Raw genomic sequence first — 22174 nt, 5'->3', positions numbered from 1 at the left:
GGCAGATGCCCAGCCAGTTGTGACTGTACAGGCCCCATGTACCCAGGACCTGGGTGAGCCCACAGGCATGACAGGCCTCTGACACACACCCCTCCCCACTTGAGCTTCACCATCAGAGCGGCTTACAGAGCACACGTGAAGCTGGCGCAGCAGGTTCCAAAAACTCACTTTATTCCAATGTGAAATGAAGACGTGATGGTTTAAAAACAAGAAAAAGTTCTTGATCAGCTGTGGGGATGCCTCGCTTGCTAGCTCACACCCACTCCCTTTGAAACAAGGTGCCTGGACGGACCCCTCCCCCCCACAGCAGCAGCGCTGGCCAGCCCTGGGCAGAGGCCCCAGCCAGAGCAGCTTCCTTGGCTTGCAGGACAGCGATCTCCCCGACAGCAGGCACAGGGAAGCAACACAGGCAGGCGGCTGGGAGGGGAGCTGGGCGATGGGACCTCCACCACCCCAGAGCTAGTCTGTAGAAGGTGCTTGTGTAGCTAGGGCCAGGTCAGGAGCTGGGCTCTGCTGAGAGGTGACAGTCACTTCCGTACCTGGCAACAGTCCCCAGACACCCTCCCCCCACCAATGTGCGTTAGGCAGCTTGCGTTAAAATGGGGAGAAGGATACATTCAGTTTAGACGGTGGCTCCCAAGGTTATCCCCACTTGGGATGCAGGGAGGCAGGTGGAGGGAGCCATGGCAGTGCCTCCTGCTGGGCCAAAGGATGTCCAGGGGTCTACAAGCTCTTCCCCTCACCCTGAAGTTCATGGCCTGGCCAGGCCAGACCCCATCAGGATTAGTAAAGCCATCAGAGTTTTCATCTTGCCACCAGACTAAAGTGCACCCCAACTATCCAGCCCTACCACTAGAGCTCTAGCTCCCCCTTCAAGACACAGGAAAGCCCCCCATCTTTTTTGGCTTAGACCTGAACTGTATGCCAGGTTGGGCCCAGGGGTAGTGGCAGCAAAAGCAGCAGCCATAATGTCAAACATACAAATGACCTGAGAAGTGGCATCTGCACGTCATCCGCTCAGCACTGACGAGGGCTATGTACAGGTTAGGAGGGGCAGACTGGGACAGTCAGGACATGGACACACTCGCACACACCTGCCTGAGGGCAGGGCCCAAGGGGCACCTGCTCCCCACCGATGCCCACACACTCCATTCACGTGTCTTCAACTAGGTCTCTGTATCGTGTATTCATTGAACCAGTGCAAAAACATCTTTGGGGGAGGGGGACAGGCAGGCCAGGCTGGGGTCCCAGGAGAATGCTGGGGTGGGTGGGGTGGAACGTGGAAGAAGAGGGGCTGGCTTCCTTTCTGATCAGCAGGGCGTGCCCCCCTTTCCTGGAGTCTGTCTGGATGGCTGGGTAACGGCCGGGGCCGCTGACTGTCCGTCTCCCTTTCTATCCTTGCAAGCTCAGGGAAGAAGGGTCCTTGGCAGGCTGGGGCTGAGTGCCCATGTCTTCTGGGGCCCCCGCTGGCGCTGGCTCAGGCTCAGTGGCCATGGGCTCCTCGGTCTTATCCCTATTTTTGCTGGCCTCCTGGAGCTGATGTCGCCGTGCCACCTCAGCCTTCAGATTCTCCAAGTCTTTTTGGCTGTGTGGAAGGAGGTAGGCGAAGGTCGGGTCAGGGTCACCGCCCTGCTAGTGTTAGCTACATGCACACTCGGGGCACCATCACGCTCTGTGCTTTATTGAGAAGTGGAACACCGGTTCCCCTTCCAAAAGCAGAAAGGCTACAAGTGCTAAAAAAGTCTAAGCTCCAAGTACCCAAGAGAGCTAGAGAGCTAGCAGCTAAGGCCTGGCTTGGCTCCCAAGCATCCTGCCTAGTAAGAGCAAGGCACTGAGTTCAAACCCCAGAACCACAGGAAATAGGATGGCACAGCATGCATTGGCAGAACCAGAGGAAGAATGGAGCCACTTCTATCTATATAGTGGATATGAAAGACAGGGCTGAGAAACAAGTGCTCTACTGCGTGAGCTACGCCCCAGCCCCAAGATACATGTTAAGTATATCATGTAACACAATTCCAAATACACGGTGTGCCACAATTTTGTATAAAAAAGATTGAGTGCAGGTGGCTCATGCCTGTAATCCTAGCTACTTAGGAGGCTGAGATCTGAGGATTATGGTTTCAAGTCAGCATGGGCAGGAGAGTCTGTGAAACTCTTATTTTCAATTAACCACCAAAAGGCCAGACGTGCAGCTGTGGCTCTAGTGGTGAATGCCAGCTAGCCTTGGCCACAAAAGCTCAGAGATAGGACCCAGGCCCTGAGTATAAGTCCCAGGACTGGCACAAAAAGAGAGAGAGAGAAAGAAAAGAAAGGAAGAAAAAGAAGCATAGCTATTCATTTGCTGACATGAAATTTCTGGCAAGAGTCATGGGGAACTTCATATCACTACAAACATTTCTTAGTTTAGCTGTGTTGATGTAGTAAGACTTCAAAAGAAAACTTAAAAGCCAGGCACTGGCCGCTCCCACCTGTAATACTAGCTACTTAGGAGGCTGAAATCTGAGGCTCCTGGTTCACATTCAAAGCCAGCCCAGGGAGGAAAGTCCGTGAGACCATTTCTAATTAACCACCAGAAAACTGGAAGTGGAGCTCAAGTTACGGTAGAGTGCTAGCCTTGAGCACAAATGCTCAGGGATGGTGCCCAGCCTCATGACTGACAAGAACAAAAACCAAAAACCCTCAAGGCCAGTTGCCAATGGGGAGGAGCGGTGGGCCTCACCTGAGAGGAATGAAGAGAATGCCATTGATGACATTGAGCTGCTCCAGAACACTGGCCATGCTGGGGGCTGTGAACTGAGTGAGAGGTGGGAAGATGGCTGGTGAGCACAACCCAGAGGTTGAGATGAGCCCACCCTCATGGCCCCCCACTACCTTGAGGGGCGGGATGTTGGCGCTGGAGCCATTGCGATAGATCTCGTTCATGGTGCGCTGCAGGGCCACGGCTTGCTGGGTCAGGCACTTGAGGTACTCAGAGCTCTCCTTGGTCTTTTCGTGGTCCTCACCCAGCTACAGGGGACAGGGGGCCAATGCAGGAGGGGATCAGGGTGCCAGGCTATCCACGGCCCACAGGCCAAGCCTGCAGCCCACCATGCCCACCTGGGTCTTATAGATGGTGTAGCCTTCCTTCTCATGCTGCAGGGCTGACCGGAACTCAGCTTTGCTCTCATAGACACGGGCGACAAGGTGGTGGCTGTAAGGAGGCAGGGCACAGATGTGAGGGCAGGGGCCCAGGACCTTCCCAGGGTAAGGGAGTCTGCCCCCGTCCTCTCCCGGGGCCTCTGGAGTGCAGGGAAGGGCTGAGCTCAAGCTGCCAACAGCTTGGGTCCCTCCCTGGCTCCACCAAGAGTGTGCTGGGCATGGGCGGTCCAGCCAGCGTGGCCTCACCTGAGGGCCACCTTGAGAGCCTTGGGGCCGTGGTACTTGATGCTGACGGCCAGCGCGTTCTCCAGGAAGCGCAGCGACAGGTCATACTCCATCACCCCGTGCAGCACCAGCCCTATGTTGTTCTGGGGCAGGACAGAAGGCCCAGGTCAGCTCCCATCCCCTGGCCTGCGGCTGGTCCCACCTGCCCCGGGCCCCGGCACTCACATCCAGAAGTGCCATCTCAGGATGGTCCTCCCCGAACACAAGCAGCATGAGGTAGCGGGCGCGGTACAGCAGGCTCAGGGCGGTGGACAGCTGGCTGCTGGCAAAGCAGTACAGGGCCAGGTGCATCTGCGGGTGGGGCCGTGGCGGTCAGGGCAGCTGTAGGCCTTGCCCCGTGCACCCCAGACCTAGGTGGCCACTCACATATTCCTGGATGGTATTGGGGTGCTCGATGCCCATCACTCGCTCGCTCATCAGCACTGCCTTCTGTTGGTTACTCAGAGCCTGGGAAAGGGGGTGTCAATCCCAAGTGGGCATCTCCTCACTCAAAAGCCCATGCTGCCCCCGCCCATCCTGGCCAACCCTGGCTTCACCTTCCATTTCTTCCTGAAGCAGTGAGGGTCACAACTAGTTGCTGTGACTGTGGAAGTCTAGCTCCATTGCAGCCTTCCAAACCTCCTCAAACACTATGTAAACACGCAAGTCTAAGCTATATACTAAAGAGACAGTCATTGTTTTAAAGCTCATATCTATCCAAAGGATAAAACAGTTCTCTGAGGAAGGGGGGGCATAAATAAGGCACACAGACCCCAGAAATAGACTTTTCAATGCCCAGAAGCCAGTGAGGCTGCCTGAACAGAGGGCTACAGAATGGTACAATAAAACTGCTGGGCAGCCACTCAGTGCCGGGGGGCGAAGCCAGCTACCTGGCCAGCCTAGATACAGGGACGCCACATTTACCCTTGCTCGTTCCCTGCAAGGGGAGGCCTGCCAGCCCCTTATCAGAGCACAGGCAGCTCCCGCACTCCCCCAGGCTGGCACTGTGGGGCAGCTGAGAACAAGCGACCTCCAGGCTCCCTCCAACCCTCCCTCCCCCAGAACACCAGCTGCCACCCTTTCTGCCACTGTTCCACAGGCCTGGACTCCACCTACAAGGGTAGCCCCTCACCTGCCCCATCGCCTGCCTACCCACCTCAGCATAGTCACCCATGATGTAGTGGAGGCGGGCCAGGAGGCGCAGGCAGGCACAGATCTCCACGTGCATGGCCCCATACACATTGTTGAACAGGTTCAGAGCTTCGTTGATGAGTTCGCAGCCCTCCTTCAGGAAGCCTGCAGAGCAGCAGTCCCAGGCAGCAAGGTCAGGGCTGGGCGAGGGCAGCCCCCGTGTCCCCCAGCTTGCCTGGCCACGCACCCTGCTGGACTTTGGCCTGCCCACTCTGGAAGAAGTGGAAGGCATCCGAGGCTTTGGGGTTGACGTGCTTGACCACAGGGAAGATGTTGAGCACATCCTCCTCGGTGAAGGCAGGCTTGTGGCGGCTGTCAAAGCTGTACTCCTTCAGCAGGATCTGCAAACAAGACCCAACCCACAAGCAGCCTCAGGGGCCAGCACCCTCCCCCAGGAGCCACTGGCCTTGGCCAGGAGGGGTCCCCAGAGCTGCAGTATGGCAGGGACAGTGATCCACACCCACCTGGATCCCAGTCTTCAGAGAGATCTCCCGCAGCAGCGTTATCTTCTGCAGGCCATAGGTCTCCACAGCCTGGTCCACGGAATCACTGGGGAAGGAGCAGGGGCCCTGAGCAGCCCAGCACCTGTGTCTGTCCCTCTGGAGAGCTGCCTCTCCATCTAACCCAGGAGCCTGGCTGTGTGTCCTCTAGTGCTCAGAGCAAATGGCTCCCAGCCCCGCAGCCCGCAGCCAGTACACCACCAAAGGCTCCTCCCAGCCCTTCTCACTCTGCCACTTATGGGTTATTCTGCCCTAGATGCCACCTGGGTGAGCAGCGGGGCTGCCTCACCTGCCCACCCTACTCCCCGTGCCCCACATCGATCATATCCTGCATCCCCAATGTCCTATGCCCGCACCACTCGAGGTTAAAGTCGAAGTAATTCTTGGCCTCCTGGCAGATGTTCTTCCAGAGCTCCTGGGGGGTCATGACGGCCCAGGCGGTGTTGTCTGCAGCCCCTGGCGGCCGGTTTTTCCTCCTCTTGTTCCTCTTCTTGGAGACCAGCTCGTCGGCAGGCAGGTGGGCCACGGGGTTGGGGTAGGAGCTCAAGAAGCAGTTCAGGAAGTGACTGATGGCAGCTGAGAGGCCTGAGAGCTCAACTCCCTGAGAGGGAAGTTTAACCAAAGTCACAAGGGCCCTCATTCCCAACCTAGAACTTTCCCCCTCAAGCCCCTGCCACCCAGGAAGACCCCTGCCAGGCCGGAGAGGGGTGCTGGCACCTGTAAGTAGGTCTTGAAGATGTGCTTGGCGGAACGTGTGATAAGCTCTCCAATACCAATTTTCTGAAGATTAAAGAAGTCTTGGTCAGGCTCCATGTTGCTATTCTGGCTACCCCTCTCACGCCTCCCCAAGCCCCACTCACATAGATGTGGTCCAGCTGGTTGCGGGCCGGGCTCCGCAGCACTAGGTCCAGCACCTTGCCCAGGTAACGCATGTTGATGCCTCGTTGGCGCATCACCTCTGCCAATGTGGCTCCGTCCATGGGCAGCACCGCGTGGTCTGTGCAGTCCTTCACCTGCGGGCTGAAGCAAGTCAGGGCCCTGCCCCGGTCTTGTGCCTCCACACCCCACATCATCCCAGAGAAGTCCTGTCCTAGGACCCTGTCTTAGGGCCCCACCTCCCAGGCAGTACGAAAAGAGACAAGGTGGCAGAAGGCCATGAACCTGCCCCTGCCTTCCTACAGCACCGAGTGGGGCAGCAGCCCTCCTGCTGGAAAGCAGGGCCTGTGACTCCTGAGTGAAGAGCTGAGAGCCGGTCAATGGCACAGGCTCTTCCCAGATCCCATGAACAGCAGCACCGTGATGGTGGGGGGGGGGGGGGGGCACAGCATCACCCCCACCTGAATATGCTTAGCCTTGGAGGCTCAACAGTGTGAGACAGGTGTACCACCTGACACGGCTGCCTGCCTAGGAGGAAGCCAGTATGTCACCCAAGGAGCTCAGACACAAAGCCTGCTATATGGGGCTCAAGACCCCCACCACCTCAGCAGTACAGCACCTGTGCCCAACACTTCCCGGATCACTTGGGGTCAGGTTCCCCATGTACAATAGGGATGGTCACTTAGCCACACCTCCTCACAAGCCAGGAGACACTCAAGCAGCTGCCCCCAAAAAAGTCCCACAGATATCCAGAGGCAAAGGCAGCACCCGCCCCTTCCTTCTGGCAGCTCCTCCTCCCACTCCAGCCCCTCCCTCACCAAGCCAGGGATCTGGCAGGACAGCAAGAAGGCAGCAGCATCTTTTAGCAGTTGCTTCTGGTCCCTAACTTCGTCCTGGCAGGACTCAGGGAAGCGAACCCCTGGAGGAGGGAGAGTGGACAAGCTTGAGCAAGCCAGGAGGTAAACAGAAGTTAATAGGTGCTCCCTAGAGCTGGTGGATGATGCTCAGCAGGCCAGCCAGAATTCACGGTTCCAAGCCCTGCCCACAATGCTCTGCCCCTGCCCACAGGGCTCAGGAACTGACCGCCCCTGCTGCTTGCCTGGTGAGAAGATGTCAGGGTTGAAGCGAATGTCAAAGGCTGTGCTGCTGATGGAGCCCACGGCCTTGCACGCATTGCGGATCACCTCCCGGCTCCGGGGGTCTGCTGTGGAAACAGCACAATGGAGGTGGCACTTGGCTGCCCTAAACCTCTGCCCCTCCAGCCTGGTTAGAGCCACACCTGGCAAAGACCAGCTGCTGCCAGCAGGGCAGCTCAGGCTCTGCAACATGAATGGCAGCCCCACCTGTGCCGTCATCTGAGGCGATTGTCTCTGCCAGCTCCTTCACCTTGGCCAGGCCACTAGCACCACTGCCTTCCTCCTCACTGCCTGCCTCAGGTCCCAGAGGGTCTTCAGGCTTGGACTCCGAAGCAGGCCCGCCATTTTCCAGGGAGGTGGGGTTTTCCATCTTGGCCTTTTGCTGCATCAGCTGCAGGGCAGCCAGCTTCATGAAGAGGAGGTATCTAGAGCACAGAAGAAGAGTCAAATAAGAGGCGGGCAAGGGACATCTGAAAAATGACCTGACAGCATCCTGCTGGCCACAAGGACCAGAGTATGGCCTCAGCTCCTGGCCCTCAGGAGCTAGGGGATACTATCAAGGCAAAGAAACATCGTAGCCAGTGTACACATGTAACTGTATGCACACTTAGGCAAGCCCACTGGCCACACCACAGATAGCAGTTCCTCACAGCACCACAGCAAAACCAAGCTCAAGCTGGGTGTGGTGGCTTACACCTGTAATCCCAAGATTTGGGAGGCCAAGGCAGGAGAATTATGGTGGAAAACAAACTAACAATGGACTAGTGATGGGCTTCAGGCCAGGGCCCTCAACAATACAAGAATGCTACTAGGAATCTGGAGAAATAGGGTCATTGTGTGGGAAACGGGACGGCCAAGTCCTAGCACTGAATGCCAGCAGCATCTAGGCCTTGAGCCCCACTTCCCAGACCTGCCAGGGACTCAAAATCATCCACTTTACTGAGTGGTTGGTCTGGCTACTTGTAGTCTGCAACCAAGATAAAGCTCCTAGGTTTCTGCATCCCGAAACCTGGGCTTCCTTCCAGGATGGGTCCTCACAGGGCAGCCCGAGGGGGCAGCAGCAGCTCCTCACCTGTGCTCCACGAAGGCGTCCACCAGCTCCTGCCGCAGGCAGCACAGCTTGTGCCTGTGAGCGCGGGGGAAGCCAGCGCGGCTGCACTCCTCAGGCAGCTCCTCACCAGGCACAGGCAGAAAGTTGAGGTCGGGGGGGAAGGTGCGCAGCAGGTCCAGGATGTAGTGGCGTCCGTCATTGCCGATGATCCCTTTGCACTCCACAGAAGAGCAGAGCTCCACCTCCTCGTCCCGCTCATTGAGCACCCGGTGCCGCAGGATCTTCAGGGGCCGGCTTGTGCGCTCTAGTAACTCCAGGTAACGTGGGTGCGATACCACTGTCTTGCCAAAGTCAATGGAGCCATAGATGACACTTTGCTCCTGGTCCCGCTCCAGGATGCCAGGGATAATGGACTGAGCTGTGACCCGGTAGCCACGATAGTCCACCACCACCGTGCCCAGCGTGTACAGTCCCTCCACATCCACTGCGTTGTATGTGCGTACACCATTCAGGTCATTAGTGGGGGCCACATAGGCCGCCACATCCCCCCCAAAGTCTTTGTAGTGGTCACGCACATCAAAGCCCAGGCTGAAGAAGATGTTGTTCCAGATGAACATCTGCATCTTGGTCTCCTCACTGGGGTTGATGGCCATCACGTTGCCATCAATGACCGCCATGGCGCCCCGAGTGGCCGCTGCTGTGAAGTCACTGTGCACCTGGGAGGGCCGAAGTTGGAAGGGTGAAGGCTTCGCACACCACAGCTTGAAGGGACCGTCCTGGCCTGACCCAACTCACCCAGAGGCTGGGGGCAGCAGGGCCCCCCCCCCACCCTGGGAGCCAAGGAACCCTCACCTCAATTGCATCGTTTAGGAAAAGCAAGGACATCACTTTAGAACAAACTAGACAGTTGGGCACAAGTGGCTCACACATGTAATCCTAGCTACTTAGGAGGCTGAGATCTGAGGATTATGGTTCAAAGCCAGCCATGGCAAGAAAAGTTGGTGAGACTCTAATTAACTACCAAAAAGCCACAAGTAGATCGGTGGTTCAAGTGGTGGAGCACTAGGCTCGTGCAAAAAAGCTCAGGGACAGCACCTTGTGCCTGAGTTCAAGCCCCAGGACATACACACACACAAACACACACACACACGCACGCACACAACTAAGCACTCCTACTTACACAAACACACACACACACACGCACGCACACAACTAAGCACTCCTACTTAGAAAGCCAAGCTTAGCAGTTAACAAGGAACGTGAGAGCTGGCTGGTCTGGGAGACACTAGATAGGTACCAGATGAAGTGAGCAGGAGGCTCTGGCCCACTGTCAGCACCCACAAACCGCTGACAACAAATGTACTGAATTGACCTTTACAAGAGGGCATAGGTTATGAGAGATAATGTCTATAAAGCACTTGGCATGACCCAAGAATTGACAGCTTTTATTCTTATAACTATCTCTCCTCATTTCTAATAACAGTACTGATAGTTGTTAAACCTAGGCAAGCAACCTAGAAAGTGCTATGCAAGCATCCTAGACCAATGAGGGCCCAGTGCCCAGGCCCTTTGCAGTCAGTCACTGGTGGATCTTGCTATTCACTCATTTACATGCTTTTATTTATATGTGTCTGCATCAGTACTGGAGCTTGAACTCATGGCCTCAAGTCTTTGCTTAGCAGTTTTGCTCAAGGCTGGTACTCTACCATTTGAGCTACATCTCAACTTCTGGATTTTGGGGGGATTATAGGAAAAAAGAGTCACATGGACTTTTGTGCCCCTGCTAGCTTTGAACCTCACTCTGCAGATCTCAGCCTCCTGAGTAGCTAAGATTACAAGCATGGGCCAGTAGTACCCAGCCTTCCTATGTTTTTAAAGTCTCAAACAAGACAGAAAAAGGAGTTGCTAGGAGGCCAGAAGCTAGGGACACCCCGTCTTCAGGACAACTGATAGGTCTGGGCCATCCCAGCTATCTTTCTTTTTTTTTTTTTGCCAGTCCTGGGCCTTGGACTCAGGGCCTGAGCACTGTCCCTGGCTTCTTCCCGCTCAAGGCTAGCACTCTGCCACTTGAGCCACAGCGCCACTTCTGGCCGTTTTCTGTATATGTGGTGCTGGGGAATCGAACCTAGGGCCTCATGTATCTGAGGCAGGCACTCTTGCCGCTAGGCTATATCCCCAGCCCCCAGCTATCTTTCAATTCCTTTTACCTACAAGACCAGCCAGCAGGTGGCAGGAGAGCCTGAAACTGCTAAGGGACTAAGCACCTTGAATATGGCTCTTTCTCGAAGCAGCCGCTCAGGCAAGTTCTTGCGAGGCAGCTCCCTTGTCGTCTGCAGCTCCTCATTCCAGTCCCGGGTCTGTAGAAGGGCCAGAAAAGAAGTGTGAGCTCAGCCTGTGTCTGAACCTGCTCTGGGCAGCCCTACCACCCCCCTTCCCTGTGGACAGCCCAAGCAGATGATGTGTCCTGGGTGGCAAGTGGGGGGGGAGGGAACAGGGCTGGTAGCACCTGTCCAGGAATGTGCTCCTCATAGCCCAGCCTGGACGTGTAGGCATCTTCTGCACGCACGCAGTCCATGGCATGTTCTGCCTGGGGGGCTGTCCAGCTATACACCTGGAACGGGGTGGCGATCCTCTCGAAAGGGTGGCGCTGTACCCTGCAGCAGGCAGGGAAAAGGAGATGGGGCACCCCACCAAGATCAAAATCCAGCTGGAGTCCTTTTTTCTCCAAGCACAGCCCTAAGATGCCACCTGTACAGAAGCAGGCAAGCGTCTCTGCCATGTGCCACCCTCCCACAGCACGCCTCAGGCAAAGGCACTGGTGCTTGTGCCCATGGGGATATGCACACACGGCCTGTGGGACAGGAGGCAGGGAAGAGAGCACGAAGGCACTACCTCTTCTTCTGCAGCACAGCAAAGTTTTTTTTGAAGGTTGGGCTGATCTGGTTGAGCAGCTCCACTAGGGAATGGCTGAGGAAGCGGGGGCTGGCAGGCTTGGGGTTGAAGTGGTAGGCTGTGGACCTGCAGAGAAAAGGAGGTCACTGAGGAGATGCCCCAAGCACCGACCCTCAGGACCAGGACATGCAAGGGGATAGCAGAGACTCACTGGTTCAGGTAGAAGCCCCGCGTGGATGCAGTGATGCTGACTTGCCGGTCCTCGGCCGTGATCACAAACAGGTACATGAGGTCCCCATGCATCTTACGATTCCCAGGGGGTGGGTTCCAGCCACTCATGGTGAGCACTTTCAGACACTGCAGAGGCTGCAGAAATGGCCAAGCGTGAAGGCATCAATCCTTTGGGGTCTCCCTACCAGGGGACCTACTCTTCACTCCCTGCTGAGAGTCCCACCTTCCAGTCACGGTTCTGGGGCTGCAAAGGACACAATGGCCGCTCCCGGCTCCCTGGCAGGATGTACTCAGGTGGTGTGCAGTCGATGGGGTCCATCTCCAAGCCCTTCTTCCGCTTCCCACTGTCTGAGAGATCCAAAGCTGGTGGTCAGCCAGGGCCAGCCGTGTCCCCTACCCAGTATGGCCCTCAGGCTCAGCCCTTTCAGTGGGGACGACCTGGCTCTCAGTCTCTTTGCTAGTCCCTGGCTTCCTTGCTCCCTACATTTGCCCACCCCAGCACCAATGCCTCCTGCACCTCCCAGGTCACCATCCGTGAAGACACTCAGGAAAGACAAGGAGTTGCAGTCAACCCCATTGAAGGCATCAGATGGATCCAAGCTCTTGAGCAGGTCTCGGACATGACGCACGTGGATACGGGCCTCACGCACAGTATACGGCTCTGTGAGGAAGGGAGGAGTAAGAGGTCACTAGGGCCTTGCAGTAACCACCAGGCTCACAGAGGACTAGCACAGGTGGACTATCATGAATGGATTTTCATTCTTTCTTCAATGCTTGGGGCGGAATGCAGTACTCTACTACTGAGCCTCATCCCCAGCCTTTCAGAGGTTCAAAATTTCTTAAATCTTCTTATGTGGGTGGCACTTTGCCATTATGAGTGGCTCAGACTTGAAATTCTATCTACTTAGAAGGCTGAGATCCAGACAATCAAACACTGAAGCCAGTCCTGGCAGAAAAGTCCAGAAGACTCTTTTCAATTAACCAGCAAAATGCTGGACTGGAGGCATGGCTCAAGTGGTAGACTGTAAGGAGTGAGCAAGAAAGCCAAGTGAAGAGATAGATGGTGGTGGCTCACACCTGTAATCCTAGCTACTCAGAAGGCCGAGATCTGAGGATCACAGTTCAAAGCCAGCTGGAGCAATAAAGTCTGTGAGACTCATCTCTAATTAACCACCAGTAAACTGGAAGTAGTGCTTTGGTTCCAAGTGGCAGAGAGCTAGCTAAGGGACAGAGGCCAAGCCCTGAGTTCAAGAACCATGACAAAAAAAAAGAAAGAAAAAGGAAAGAGAAAGCCAAGTGAAGCTGGGTGTTGGTGGCTCATACTTGTAATCCTAACTACTCAGGAGGCTGAGATCTAAGGATTATGGTTCAAAGCCAGCCCAGGCAGGAAAGTTTGTGAGATTCTTCTCTCCAACTAACCATAAAAAGCTAAAAGTGGAGCTATGGCTCAAGTGGCAAAGCACCAGCTTTACCAGGAACACAAATAAGCTAAAGTATAGCACCCAGACCCCAAGTTCAAGCCCTAGTACCAGAAAAAAAAAAAGAACTTGACAAGCAAGCCAGTCTTACTACTCTAGAGTGGATGGCCACTCAAGAGCTGTGAAAGTTTATGAGACTTCACATTTGTCTTTATAGAACATGACAGAACTGACTCCAAAGTCTAGTGTGGGACTGGCTAAGTTTTCAGAATGCAGACTCTAGTCTTGAACCTGTGGGCCATGCAGTGGAGGTCAATGCATTGCAATGGCCTGTGCTCCAGTCCCATGTCAGCTGTGACAGACCCTAGCAGCAGTGGGTGGAGTGCTGACCGCCCTTCCTCACAGGCCCTCTCCTGCCAGCTGTCAACTCCCAGACCAACCTTCCACCACTCGGAGCACAGAGCCCTCCTGTAGTCCTTCCACACTGCGAAGCTCTGAAAAGTGGTCTAGCATATTGCCGTCCAGATGCAGTGAGAAGCAAGTGCGGTGACAGGTGTCTTCGCGGTCCATGAGCACCTGGTGGATCTCCTGTACCATCTCCTGGGGAGACACCTGCCACAGAGAAGGCGCCAAGCACCCTGGTGAGATGTCACATCACCATCTCCAGACCAAAGAATTCGGGTCTCTAGAACAAATATACTTAGTTTCCCACATTTTGGCTTTTAAATTCCAGGCCCTGTCCATAGATACTAGTCTACATGGGGGGGGGGGGATGGGGGTGGTGGTGGTGGTGGTGGTGTGTGTGTGTGTGTGTGTGTGTGTGTATGTGTGTGGGTGTCCCTCAGGCCTAAACTAAGGTACCCAGTGCAAATGGCCTCCAGCTTCTAGAGTGCTCTAAGGTCTAAGCCTCTAGGTAGAGAGGATGTAAGAGAACCTGGCCCAGTCCCCTGGAGTTACCAGTGTGCAACCTCCAGTTGATACTACTCTTGGAAACCACCCAACATCACCCACCCCTCAAGCAGATGGTAAACCCATGGCTCAGTCAGAGAGAAGACTCACCAGAAGGCACAAGGCAAAAGACTGAGGAGTGCTAGAACCAACACCACCCAGCCAGCACTACTATCCTGCCCAAATGGCACTGGCAGTTTCTACTGGTAGCTGTCCACTATCAATGGCACAGCAACATGATCCTGGATTGATTTCCTTGCCCACCACACCATGACCCTGGGTAAGACCCAGTAAGCATCCTTAGCTTCCTGCCAGAATGAGCAAGGGCAGGACTTGGCTTTCTAGCCCGGTCTCCCCCTAGCCAGCTCAATCTTGTTCCCTAGCACCTCTTCCTCCATCTTACCTGGAGGGAGAAGGGCTCAATGCCTGGGGCCAGGATCTTCACAGAAAAGCCTGTGTCCTGAATGACAATGACTTCCTGTCCAGTAGTCTCATCTCCTGGCTCACCTTCATCCAGCCCATTTTCCCTGGGCTGCTCAGTCACCCCCTCCTCCTTCTTCAGGCTCTCTGGGCAGTCTCCATTCACCAGCATAACGGAGGGGGCTTCTAGGGGTTATAAGAAAGCAGAGTCAGGGGCTGGGAATGTGGCTTAGTGGTAGAGTGCTTCCCTAGCATGCATGATGCCCTGGGTTCCATTCCTCAGCACCACATACACAGAAAAAGCCAGATGGTATTGTGGCTCAAGTGGTAGAGTGCTAGCCTTGAGCAAAAGAAGCTCAGGGACAGTGCCCAGGCCCTGAGTTCAAGCCCCACCACTGGCAAAAAAAAAATAAAATAAAAGTAGAGTCAGATGGACCTGGGTGGGGCTACCCATTTCATCCTGTAGAATGGGACCTGTGTGCCTCCTGGAGGCTCAGCCCTAACCCAGACTCCATACCATCAAGCCTTGCACAACTATGGGCCATCACCTTCCCATTGCTAATCCTCAGCCCACCAGTCTGAGCACACTCTCCCCATGGTCACAATGCCACATGGAGGATCAAGGTCACCAGCCCTCTCCAGCTCTAACCATCTAGCTTTTCAGCAGCAATCATACCACTGTCTACTTCCCCCTCTGCTAAACACTTCTTGTCCCTTCCTCCAGACTAATCCTCTTCCCATGTAGCTATTGTTCCTTTCTCACCTTACTTGTCCTTTCCCATGGCCTCAAATAAACAATCATGGCCAATCCATGGCTAGTCCTGGCCTTGCTCAAGCTTTTTTTTTTTTTCCCTCAAGCTGACAACTACCACCCAGTTCCTAAGACAGTAACCAAAAGCTCATACTACCGAGATAAGCCACCTCCCATGCAGTCACCCATGGAGCCATATGGCCTCTACAGCCATAGCCCTGGTTATAGAATTTCTTCAACTTCAAGAGTAACTAACACTCAGAGTGGGGCACAGGTGGCTCACACCTGTAGTCCTAGCTACTCAGGAGGCTGAGATCTGAGGAATGCAGTTCACAGCCAGCCAGGGCAGGAAAGGCCATGAAACCCTTATCTCTAATTAATTACCAGAAAACTGGAAGCTGAGCTGTGAATCATAGTAGAGAGCTAGCTGAGCAGAAAAAACTCAGGGACAGCATCCAGGCCCTGAGTTCAAGTCCCACAACTGATAAAAAAAAAAAAGTGACACTTCTAACAACCCCACTGTCACAAATTTAGGACAGCATCCTTGAGTGTCTATCTAAAGTCAGTCCGCTCTGCAGGCTTCCCTCTGTACTTTGGCTTATGCCTCCCCTGCTAACCATTCTACTGCTCCCACTGAACCATTCCACTACTCTAGATATCATTCTATCCTCCCTGCTAGAATTAGTTTTCTGCCTCTGCTGTCTTACCACCCAATGAATCATCCTATCACTCAGGATAGACCATCCTGTTGCCCATGATATACCAATCCATAAACAACTCCAACTCACCCTTGCAGGTAAGATGAATAGAGCCTCCTGTCAGAACTCTGCCCTAATGACCCTGCTGGAAGGAACCCCCCCATCACTCCCACAAGACATGAACCACCTCCTAGAGCAGACATTCTGCTGCATTGGGGGGGAGGGGCTATTCACACCAGCAGTTCTATCATTTTCCACCTTGTGTCTTGCCCTGCCTCAAAGAAAAGATATCAAATTTATGAATTAATCACTGCAAATCCATAGCCACATCGAGTATTTGTGAAGAACACCCAACTTGCATGCAATGGGGAGAGGGAACAGGTGACAAAACTTCCCATTTCTCCCCAGGCACTAGGGAGAACAAAGGAAGAAGGCCCCCTAATACAGGTGGAGCATACTTTCCTCTCAGAAAGCCAGCCAAACACCAGCTTGCTCATTGCCCGTTTGGCAAATGAGGACCTTGGCCCAGCATCTGCCTAACTGGCCCTCTTGGCTTAGAGCACTACAGTCCCAGTTCAGGGCATGGATGGGCTCCCTCCAAACAACACAGCTCACTTGACTCTGCTCTAGATACCAGCCATCTAATCTAGCCTTCTTTCCTATCCAGCCATCAAGATTAGAGATGGCACGCCCACAGTCCTAGCTTCTCAGGGGGCTGAGATCTAAGGAGAGAGGTTCGAAGCTAGCCTGAGCAGGAAAGTCTGTGAAATTCTTGTCTCCAATAAACTCAGAAAAGGCTGGAAGTAGCACTGTGGCTCAAGCGGTACAGCACTAGCCTTAAGCACAAAGAGGCTCAGGAACAGTGCCAGGTCCCTGAGTTGAAGACCCAGGACCAAAAAATAAGGTAGAGATGGGGAATACTGCCTCATACCTGTGTAGTCTGTCCACAAACATGGAGCGGGACCCTAAGGAAAGGAGGCTGGCCCAGCAGAGGCAGGCCAGAGGACTTCAGGAGAAGCCACTCCCCCTTCCTTATATACCTTAACTTGGTGGTAAGTAGAACCTCCAGGAGCACAGAGATGGGCCTCATTGTCTTACCCCAAATTAAGGTATCTGAGACCCAGCAAAGCTTAGAGCCCAATTCATGGTTATACCAAGCCAGGATAGACCTCAGATTCCCATAGTCTGCAAACTCATACCACGGTACTACTGTCCTCAACCTTGGCTACTGTGGGCCTCCAATGATGGTGTCCGAGCCCTTCTGTCTCCACCATGCCCTCTCTAAAACTGGAGTAGAGCCTCCAACAACCATAAAGTAGGCTAGGCATGGTAGCGCACACCTGTAATTCCAGTACTAGAAAGAGGAGCAAAGGTTTGAGGTGAACCTAAACTACATAGTAAGTTCCAGACCAGCCTGGACTACATAGTAAAATCCCGTGTCAAAACAAGAACAAAACCAACAAACCACAAGATGCACCAAGGCCTATCCCTTGCAGTGACAACAGCCCCAGCCAGGGCAACCCCTAGAAATAAACAGCTTTACCCCAAAATGAAAACTTGCCTGGCACTAATGACAGAGCACAGATAAGAGGACAGGAGTTGGTCAGCTTTCCAAGAGCAGCAAGAGGGACAGCAAGTAAGAGCTTTCTTCTTTGGGCCACTGAGAAAAGCTTTGTTGGCTGGAAAGACCCCAGATTGAAGGGAAAATAGGAAAGGCCCCCACCCAACACGGAGCAACAGTTTTGAGCTTTGAGGTCTCAAAAGGAAAAAGTCAGCACTGGACCCATAGTAGCAACCTGTGCTCTTTGGGCTGGGGAAGGGTGGTGGTGGTCAGGAATGGGTAGATCACAGAAAGGATGGGGTAAAACAAGACAAACTGGCCAGTTCCAACCCACTCTTTCCCAAGCCAGAGACCTCACCAGGGACTGAGACAGAGCACCTAATCCATGGTCAGATTTCAAGATAAAGGACTGGTCCCAAGGGCTGCTTCTCCCCCAGGGCTGCCAGCCCTGCCCCTCCTCTCCACTCCCAAAGGTCTCCCTGTGGGACAGCAGGTCCACTCAGCCCCAGAGCCCACCTGGTGTGCTCAACGGCTGTGCTCTTCTTGGCTCTGGAGTCTCAAGACTGCCATGGCAAGGCACCCAGCTCTCCGGCCTAGGCCCAGTGCTGCCTGTGTCTCTTGTTCCGGCCTCTGCTGTTACCCTTGCCCTAATGCAGCTGGTCGGCCCAGGGCTAGAGTTCCGGCTGGCTTCGGGTTTCAGTGGGGCCAGGCCTGCCTGGGCGGCCCTGGGAAGGGCACACTCCCCCTGCCTCTGCCTTGAATCCTGCTCAAGGTCGACCAGAAGGACGGCTGTGGAACAGAAGGCCGCCGTCGCTCCAGAACCGTGCAGAGAGCTTCGATCAACACTCAGGCCCACCTCCTCCGGCCTCCTGGAAAGGAGGCCATTGCTGATGAAGCTGTCTGGGGAGCAGATCCCAGCATGTGAGGTACCTGGACCCCTCAGGATCGAAGGTCTTGGGAAATGGCTGGTAGGGGCAGAACCCAGCAAGGGAGTCCTCTCCTCGGCTCCAACCCTGGTGGAGGTGGGCAGGACTGCTTCAGCCAGCTGCCGGCAACAGCTGGCACAGACCCAGGCCCAGGCCATGAGGTGTCCACCCCCTATCCACCAGTCTCTGACACTGAGCACCCTGTGTGTCTCCTGCGTGGAGGGACAGGCTGGGGCCTCTGGCTCCTGCTGCCCCCTGCAGGTGACTTGGCAGCCAGCCCCTTTCTGACACTCACTGGTTCTAGTGAGGGGGGATGGGCCCCTAGTCTCACAGAGGACAACTGCACCCATGCCCCAGGCCTCTAAGCTCCACCAAGAAACTGGCAAGCTCCCTCTTTCCTTCCCAGCAGCCCATGCGCTGCCAGGAGAAAACCAAATGTCTCCCCTGGGGAAAACAGAGCTGGCAGCAAGCGGCCGAAGGCCGTTGGAGAAGGAGCATGCCCAGCCTCGCCAGGACGCCTTCTCAGGGCCTCTGACTTGTTGCCAAGGCCCAGTCAGGACTGCTCCGGCATCCATACTAACCAGCATGGGGGCAGGGAGCCAGGATCTTTCTCCAGGCACCCTCTCCTTCAGGCTCAGGGACCTATGGCAGATCCTCCGTGTTGCCTCAGCAGTACAAAACGTCCTGGATCTCACTCAATGACCAGATAATAAGGCCAGACTCATAGGAAAATTCCTCTTAGCCCCCTGGAGGATGGGAGCAGGGAAACCTGGGAATGACCCCCATAGCAGGGCCTTAAATGGGATCCATAATCTCGCTCCAGAAAAATGAAGTTCCCCAAGGTTAGCTTGCAAGCTGTCCAAAGTTACAGAGGCAAAAGGCAACAAAGCCATGTTGAGAAAAAAAAAAAAAAAAAAAGCCAGGTATGTCAGACGTGCAGGCCATGCTCCTCAGTGCCACTTCTATTGAGCACAACCCACTGTTGAATGATGGGGGGGGGGGGGAAGCAGGCTGCAGCACACCCTTCCTCCTGGATACCTCAGGACTCAGCCACTGGAGACAGATCTATATCTAGTAATAGAGTTCCCCAGGCCTCACTACCCCTATGCCTGTTTCCCCTGTCTCACATCCCAAGAAGGCATGGAGAACCAGGGCTTCAGAGAAGGCAAGAGAAGCCAAAGTTCTCTGCTGAATGTGAGTGAACAGGCTGTCCAAATAACAAACACATGGTGCACATGTCAGCCCACTCCACTCACCACCACCACAAAGCTTAATGGAACAGATCAGAGCGAAGAGAGTTAGCACACCTAGCCCTAGCCTGGGACAGGGATGTCACCTGCCACAGAAGAGTTAGAAAGATTCTTAGGGGGCTGGAAATATGGCCTAGTGGTAAAGTGCTCATCTTGTATACATGAAGCCCTGGGTTCGATTCCTCAGCACCACATATATAGAAAAAGCCAGAAGTGGTGCTGTGGCTCAAGTGGTAGAGTGCTAGCCTTGAGCAAAAAGAGGCCAGGGACAGTGCTGAGGCCCTGAGTTCAAGCCCCAGGACTGGCAAAAAAACAACAAAAAAAAACCCCAAAACCAAATGAAAAGATTCTTAAGCCATCCCAAGTGGCCCAAGTGCCTCTCTAGCTTGGCCTGGTCTCACTTGGGAGCCAGTGCCAGGGTCAGGCCACACCCCAGTTAAGACCTCAGCAGGTGAAACTACAGCAGGAAGTAGAGGCCCACAAGAGACATGGCTCCTATCTCAGGAACCCAGGGTTACAAGGCAAGGGGTAGAAAACAGGCAGGTAGCCTATGGAGGACTCTTGGGAGAACAGAACCTGTTTGTCTCCTTCCTGTCCTACCCAGGCCTGGAGATTTTGGAAGGCCTGAATGGTGTTCAGAAGTTCCCCATGAAGTCAGCCCAGACCTAATCCAAGAGTTAGGATCTTTGGAGAGCTGGTAAGCCCCTGAACTCCATTCTGCCAGTCCCCCTTTCCTCCCACTTCAGGGCCTCAACTCCAGAGCCCTCCCCCAAGGAGAAGGAACTCCACACATCACTGTGAACTTGAAAAACCTGCCTGTTCTCTTAACACCTAAAAGCTGCTTTATTCCTAAGAAGGTAAACCACCCTTGCCTGCTTCCAAGGCCACGATCACCTCCTCAAGGTACAAGAGAAAGAGACCCTTCTAGAGCTGGGGCCTCAGGCCAGTAGCCTGGGTTCTGATACCCAAATGGAGCCTGCTCAGGGTCCCTAATAAAGTTCCCTTCTTTTAACAGATCTAGGCTGGCTGTGAGGCAAAGCTGGTTATACTAGCTTCCAGGGACAAGGAAGCCAAAGGCCTAACCAATACACTGCCCCCAATTTCCCCAAGCTGTGCCCTTCCTCTGCCCCACCTGCCCAAAAAAGACCTCCTCAGTACACAGATGAAAAAGAAAGCTTCACTCACTCTCGCACAGAAATCCTCCAACACTCTCCCTCCTCAGTCCCCTGGTTCTCAGCACACAATCCAAACAAACATGTGATGTGTTCCAGCTTCCTCTGGGTCAGGCTTTGGTAGCCTCAATATGCTGACCATGAGCTAGAAATCTTCATGTTCCCCTCCACAACTAATAGCTGTGACCTTGGGCAAGTCATTTCATCTCTCCATTCTTTGCTGGAGGGGAAACTTGCCAGCCCAGACCTCCTCTTATCTAGTCCACCCACTGATTCAGTCTTAGAATGGAGCTTTTGTTTTGTTGTTGTTGTTTTTTTCATTTCTTGTTCTGCTCAGACCTGGCCTTGTCAAAGCAATCAGCAAAGCTGCTGTTAAACCTGCTCCTACCTTGAGGTAAATCTAAGGGCCAACTCTTTTTCCACCCTGACTCCAGTCAGCCCCAGACTGCTTAACGAAGCTGGGAAGGGAGGTGATGATGATGAGTGAAGACCACAAGTCTTTACTGAGATAAGGGTGGGTCTCCACTCCCATTACAGCTCTGGGCAGAGAGGGCCACAGTCTGGCTCTGAGGAAGACATGGGGAAAAGACAGCCAAAGCCCTGGGAAGAAGCTTTCCAGCCTCAAGGCCCAGAGACTAGATGAAAATAACTGAAGGAGCCGGGAGTGAAAAGCGGCAGGCCCCACCCCTGGACAGGCCTCAGCCACTCCCAAGGCCACTATACAGCCCCCATGGGGGAGAGCTGGGAGCTCCACTCCACACTAATGACCTTTGCCTTAAAAACAGCAACTCTGGTCTGACCCACTTTTCGCAATAAGGCAGGTTAATGATCAAGTTCTGGCACAAATACTTCCCCCTGCCAAGGAGGCTGGTTGGCTTTGCCCCAATACACTTGCAGACCCCCGGCCCCCCAGGCTAGAGGACCGGGCCAACACTTATAAAAGGAAAAAGATCACAGCCTGATCTAAGTAAGCCCTTGTGTCAGGATGAGCCAGAGGACCCACACACACAACACCCCAACACCCACCCTCAACTCCCGCTCTTCCCACGGAACAAGCCAAGGAGCGTTAAGCAGAGCCTCACTGGCAGGGCTGCAGTCAGAGAGGGGAACTCCTGAGATCCTGACACCGAGGGTGGCCAGACGGAAGTAGGGCCCGCAGTGTCAGTGACCTCGGCCTAGGGGGCTCCCCGCGCCTGGGGAGGGGGGACGGAGGGGGTGGAGCCGCCGGTTTCAGCCGTCTGAGGCGGCGGCAGCGGCGCACCCTGAAACCGCGTGTGCGCGCACGTGTCCCCGCGACCCGACGCGCGTGTATTTGCCGGAGCTGCCCTTCCCGGGACCCCACGTGCGATGCCCGGGCCGCAGACGGGGGCGACAGTGAAGGTGACCTTCAGAGCGGGGGCGGCCCAGTGGAAGGCTCGGTGAGGAGTCAGCCAGCCCAGCGCACCGGAGAGCGTTGATCCGCGAGGAGTTCCGAACCCTCCCGCCCGGCCTGGTCCCGCTTCCCCGCCCGGCTGCCCCCGGCCCCGGCCTGCTCACCGGCCGCGCTCGGCCGTCCCTTGCCACCGGCCTGAGAGACATGTTCCCGGGAGCTGTCGGTCGGGGCGGCCGCCGGCAACTCATCTGTCTTGATGACCATGGTGGCGGGAGCGGGCGTCCGGCTCCGCTATCCGCGCCACCCGCCGCGCCACTAACCCGAGTGCCCTGCGCGCCGCGGCCGCTGCGGGAAGGACGGAGTCACCGGCCCACGT

The 22174-nt window shown here is 54.8% G+C and overlaps 1 protein-coding gene across 4 annotated transcripts; it reads right to left on the bottom strand.

Moving 5' to 3' along the window:
- Positions 1-149: 149 nt before the first annotated feature.
- On the bottom strand, positions 150-22169 carry Cluh (clustered mitochondria homolog). Of its 4 annotated transcripts, none has more exons than XM_048366454.1 (26): positions 21963-22169; positions 14052-14254; positions 13141-13312; positions 11800-11943; positions 11506-11630; positions 11263-11417; positions 11052-11177; positions 10666-10813; positions 10424-10516; positions 8181-8875; positions 7316-7533; positions 7072-7176; positions 6791-6891; positions 5957-6109; positions 5814-5876; positions 5453-5697; positions 5061-5145; positions 4784-4937; positions 4562-4701; positions 3793-3873; positions 3592-3717; positions 3388-3509; positions 3100-3193; positions 2875-3009; positions 2723-2796; positions 150-1585 (listed from the first exon to the last, which is right to left on the bottom strand). In XM_048366454.1, exons 1-26 carry the CDS (start codon positions 22060-22062, stop codon positions 1393-1395), a joined length of 4050 nt encoding a protein of 1349 aa, XP_048222411.1. In that variant the 5' UTR covers positions 22063-22169; the 3' UTR covers positions 150-1392. The 4 variants fall into 4 exon arrangements, with proteins under 4 accessions (XP_048222411.1, XP_048222412.1, XP_048222409.1 ...); XM_048366455.1 differs by having other exon boundaries at positions 7072-7173; positions 21963-22165; XM_048366452.1 differs by lacking the exon at positions 21963-22169 and adding an exon at positions 17595-19274.
- Between the last annotated feature and the right edge of the window lie 5 nt (positions 22170-22174).

This window comes from Perognathus longimembris, chromosome 17 (genome assembly GCF_023159225.1).
Source record: "Perognathus longimembris pacificus isolate PPM17 chromosome 17, ASM2315922v1, whole genome shotgun sequence".
NCBI lineage: Eukaryota > Metazoa > Chordata > Mammalia > Rodentia > Heteromyidae > Perognathus > Perognathus longimembris.
The sequence above is the reverse complement of the archived record's forward strand: the minus strand, read 5'-3'. Positions and strand labels throughout refer to the sequence as shown.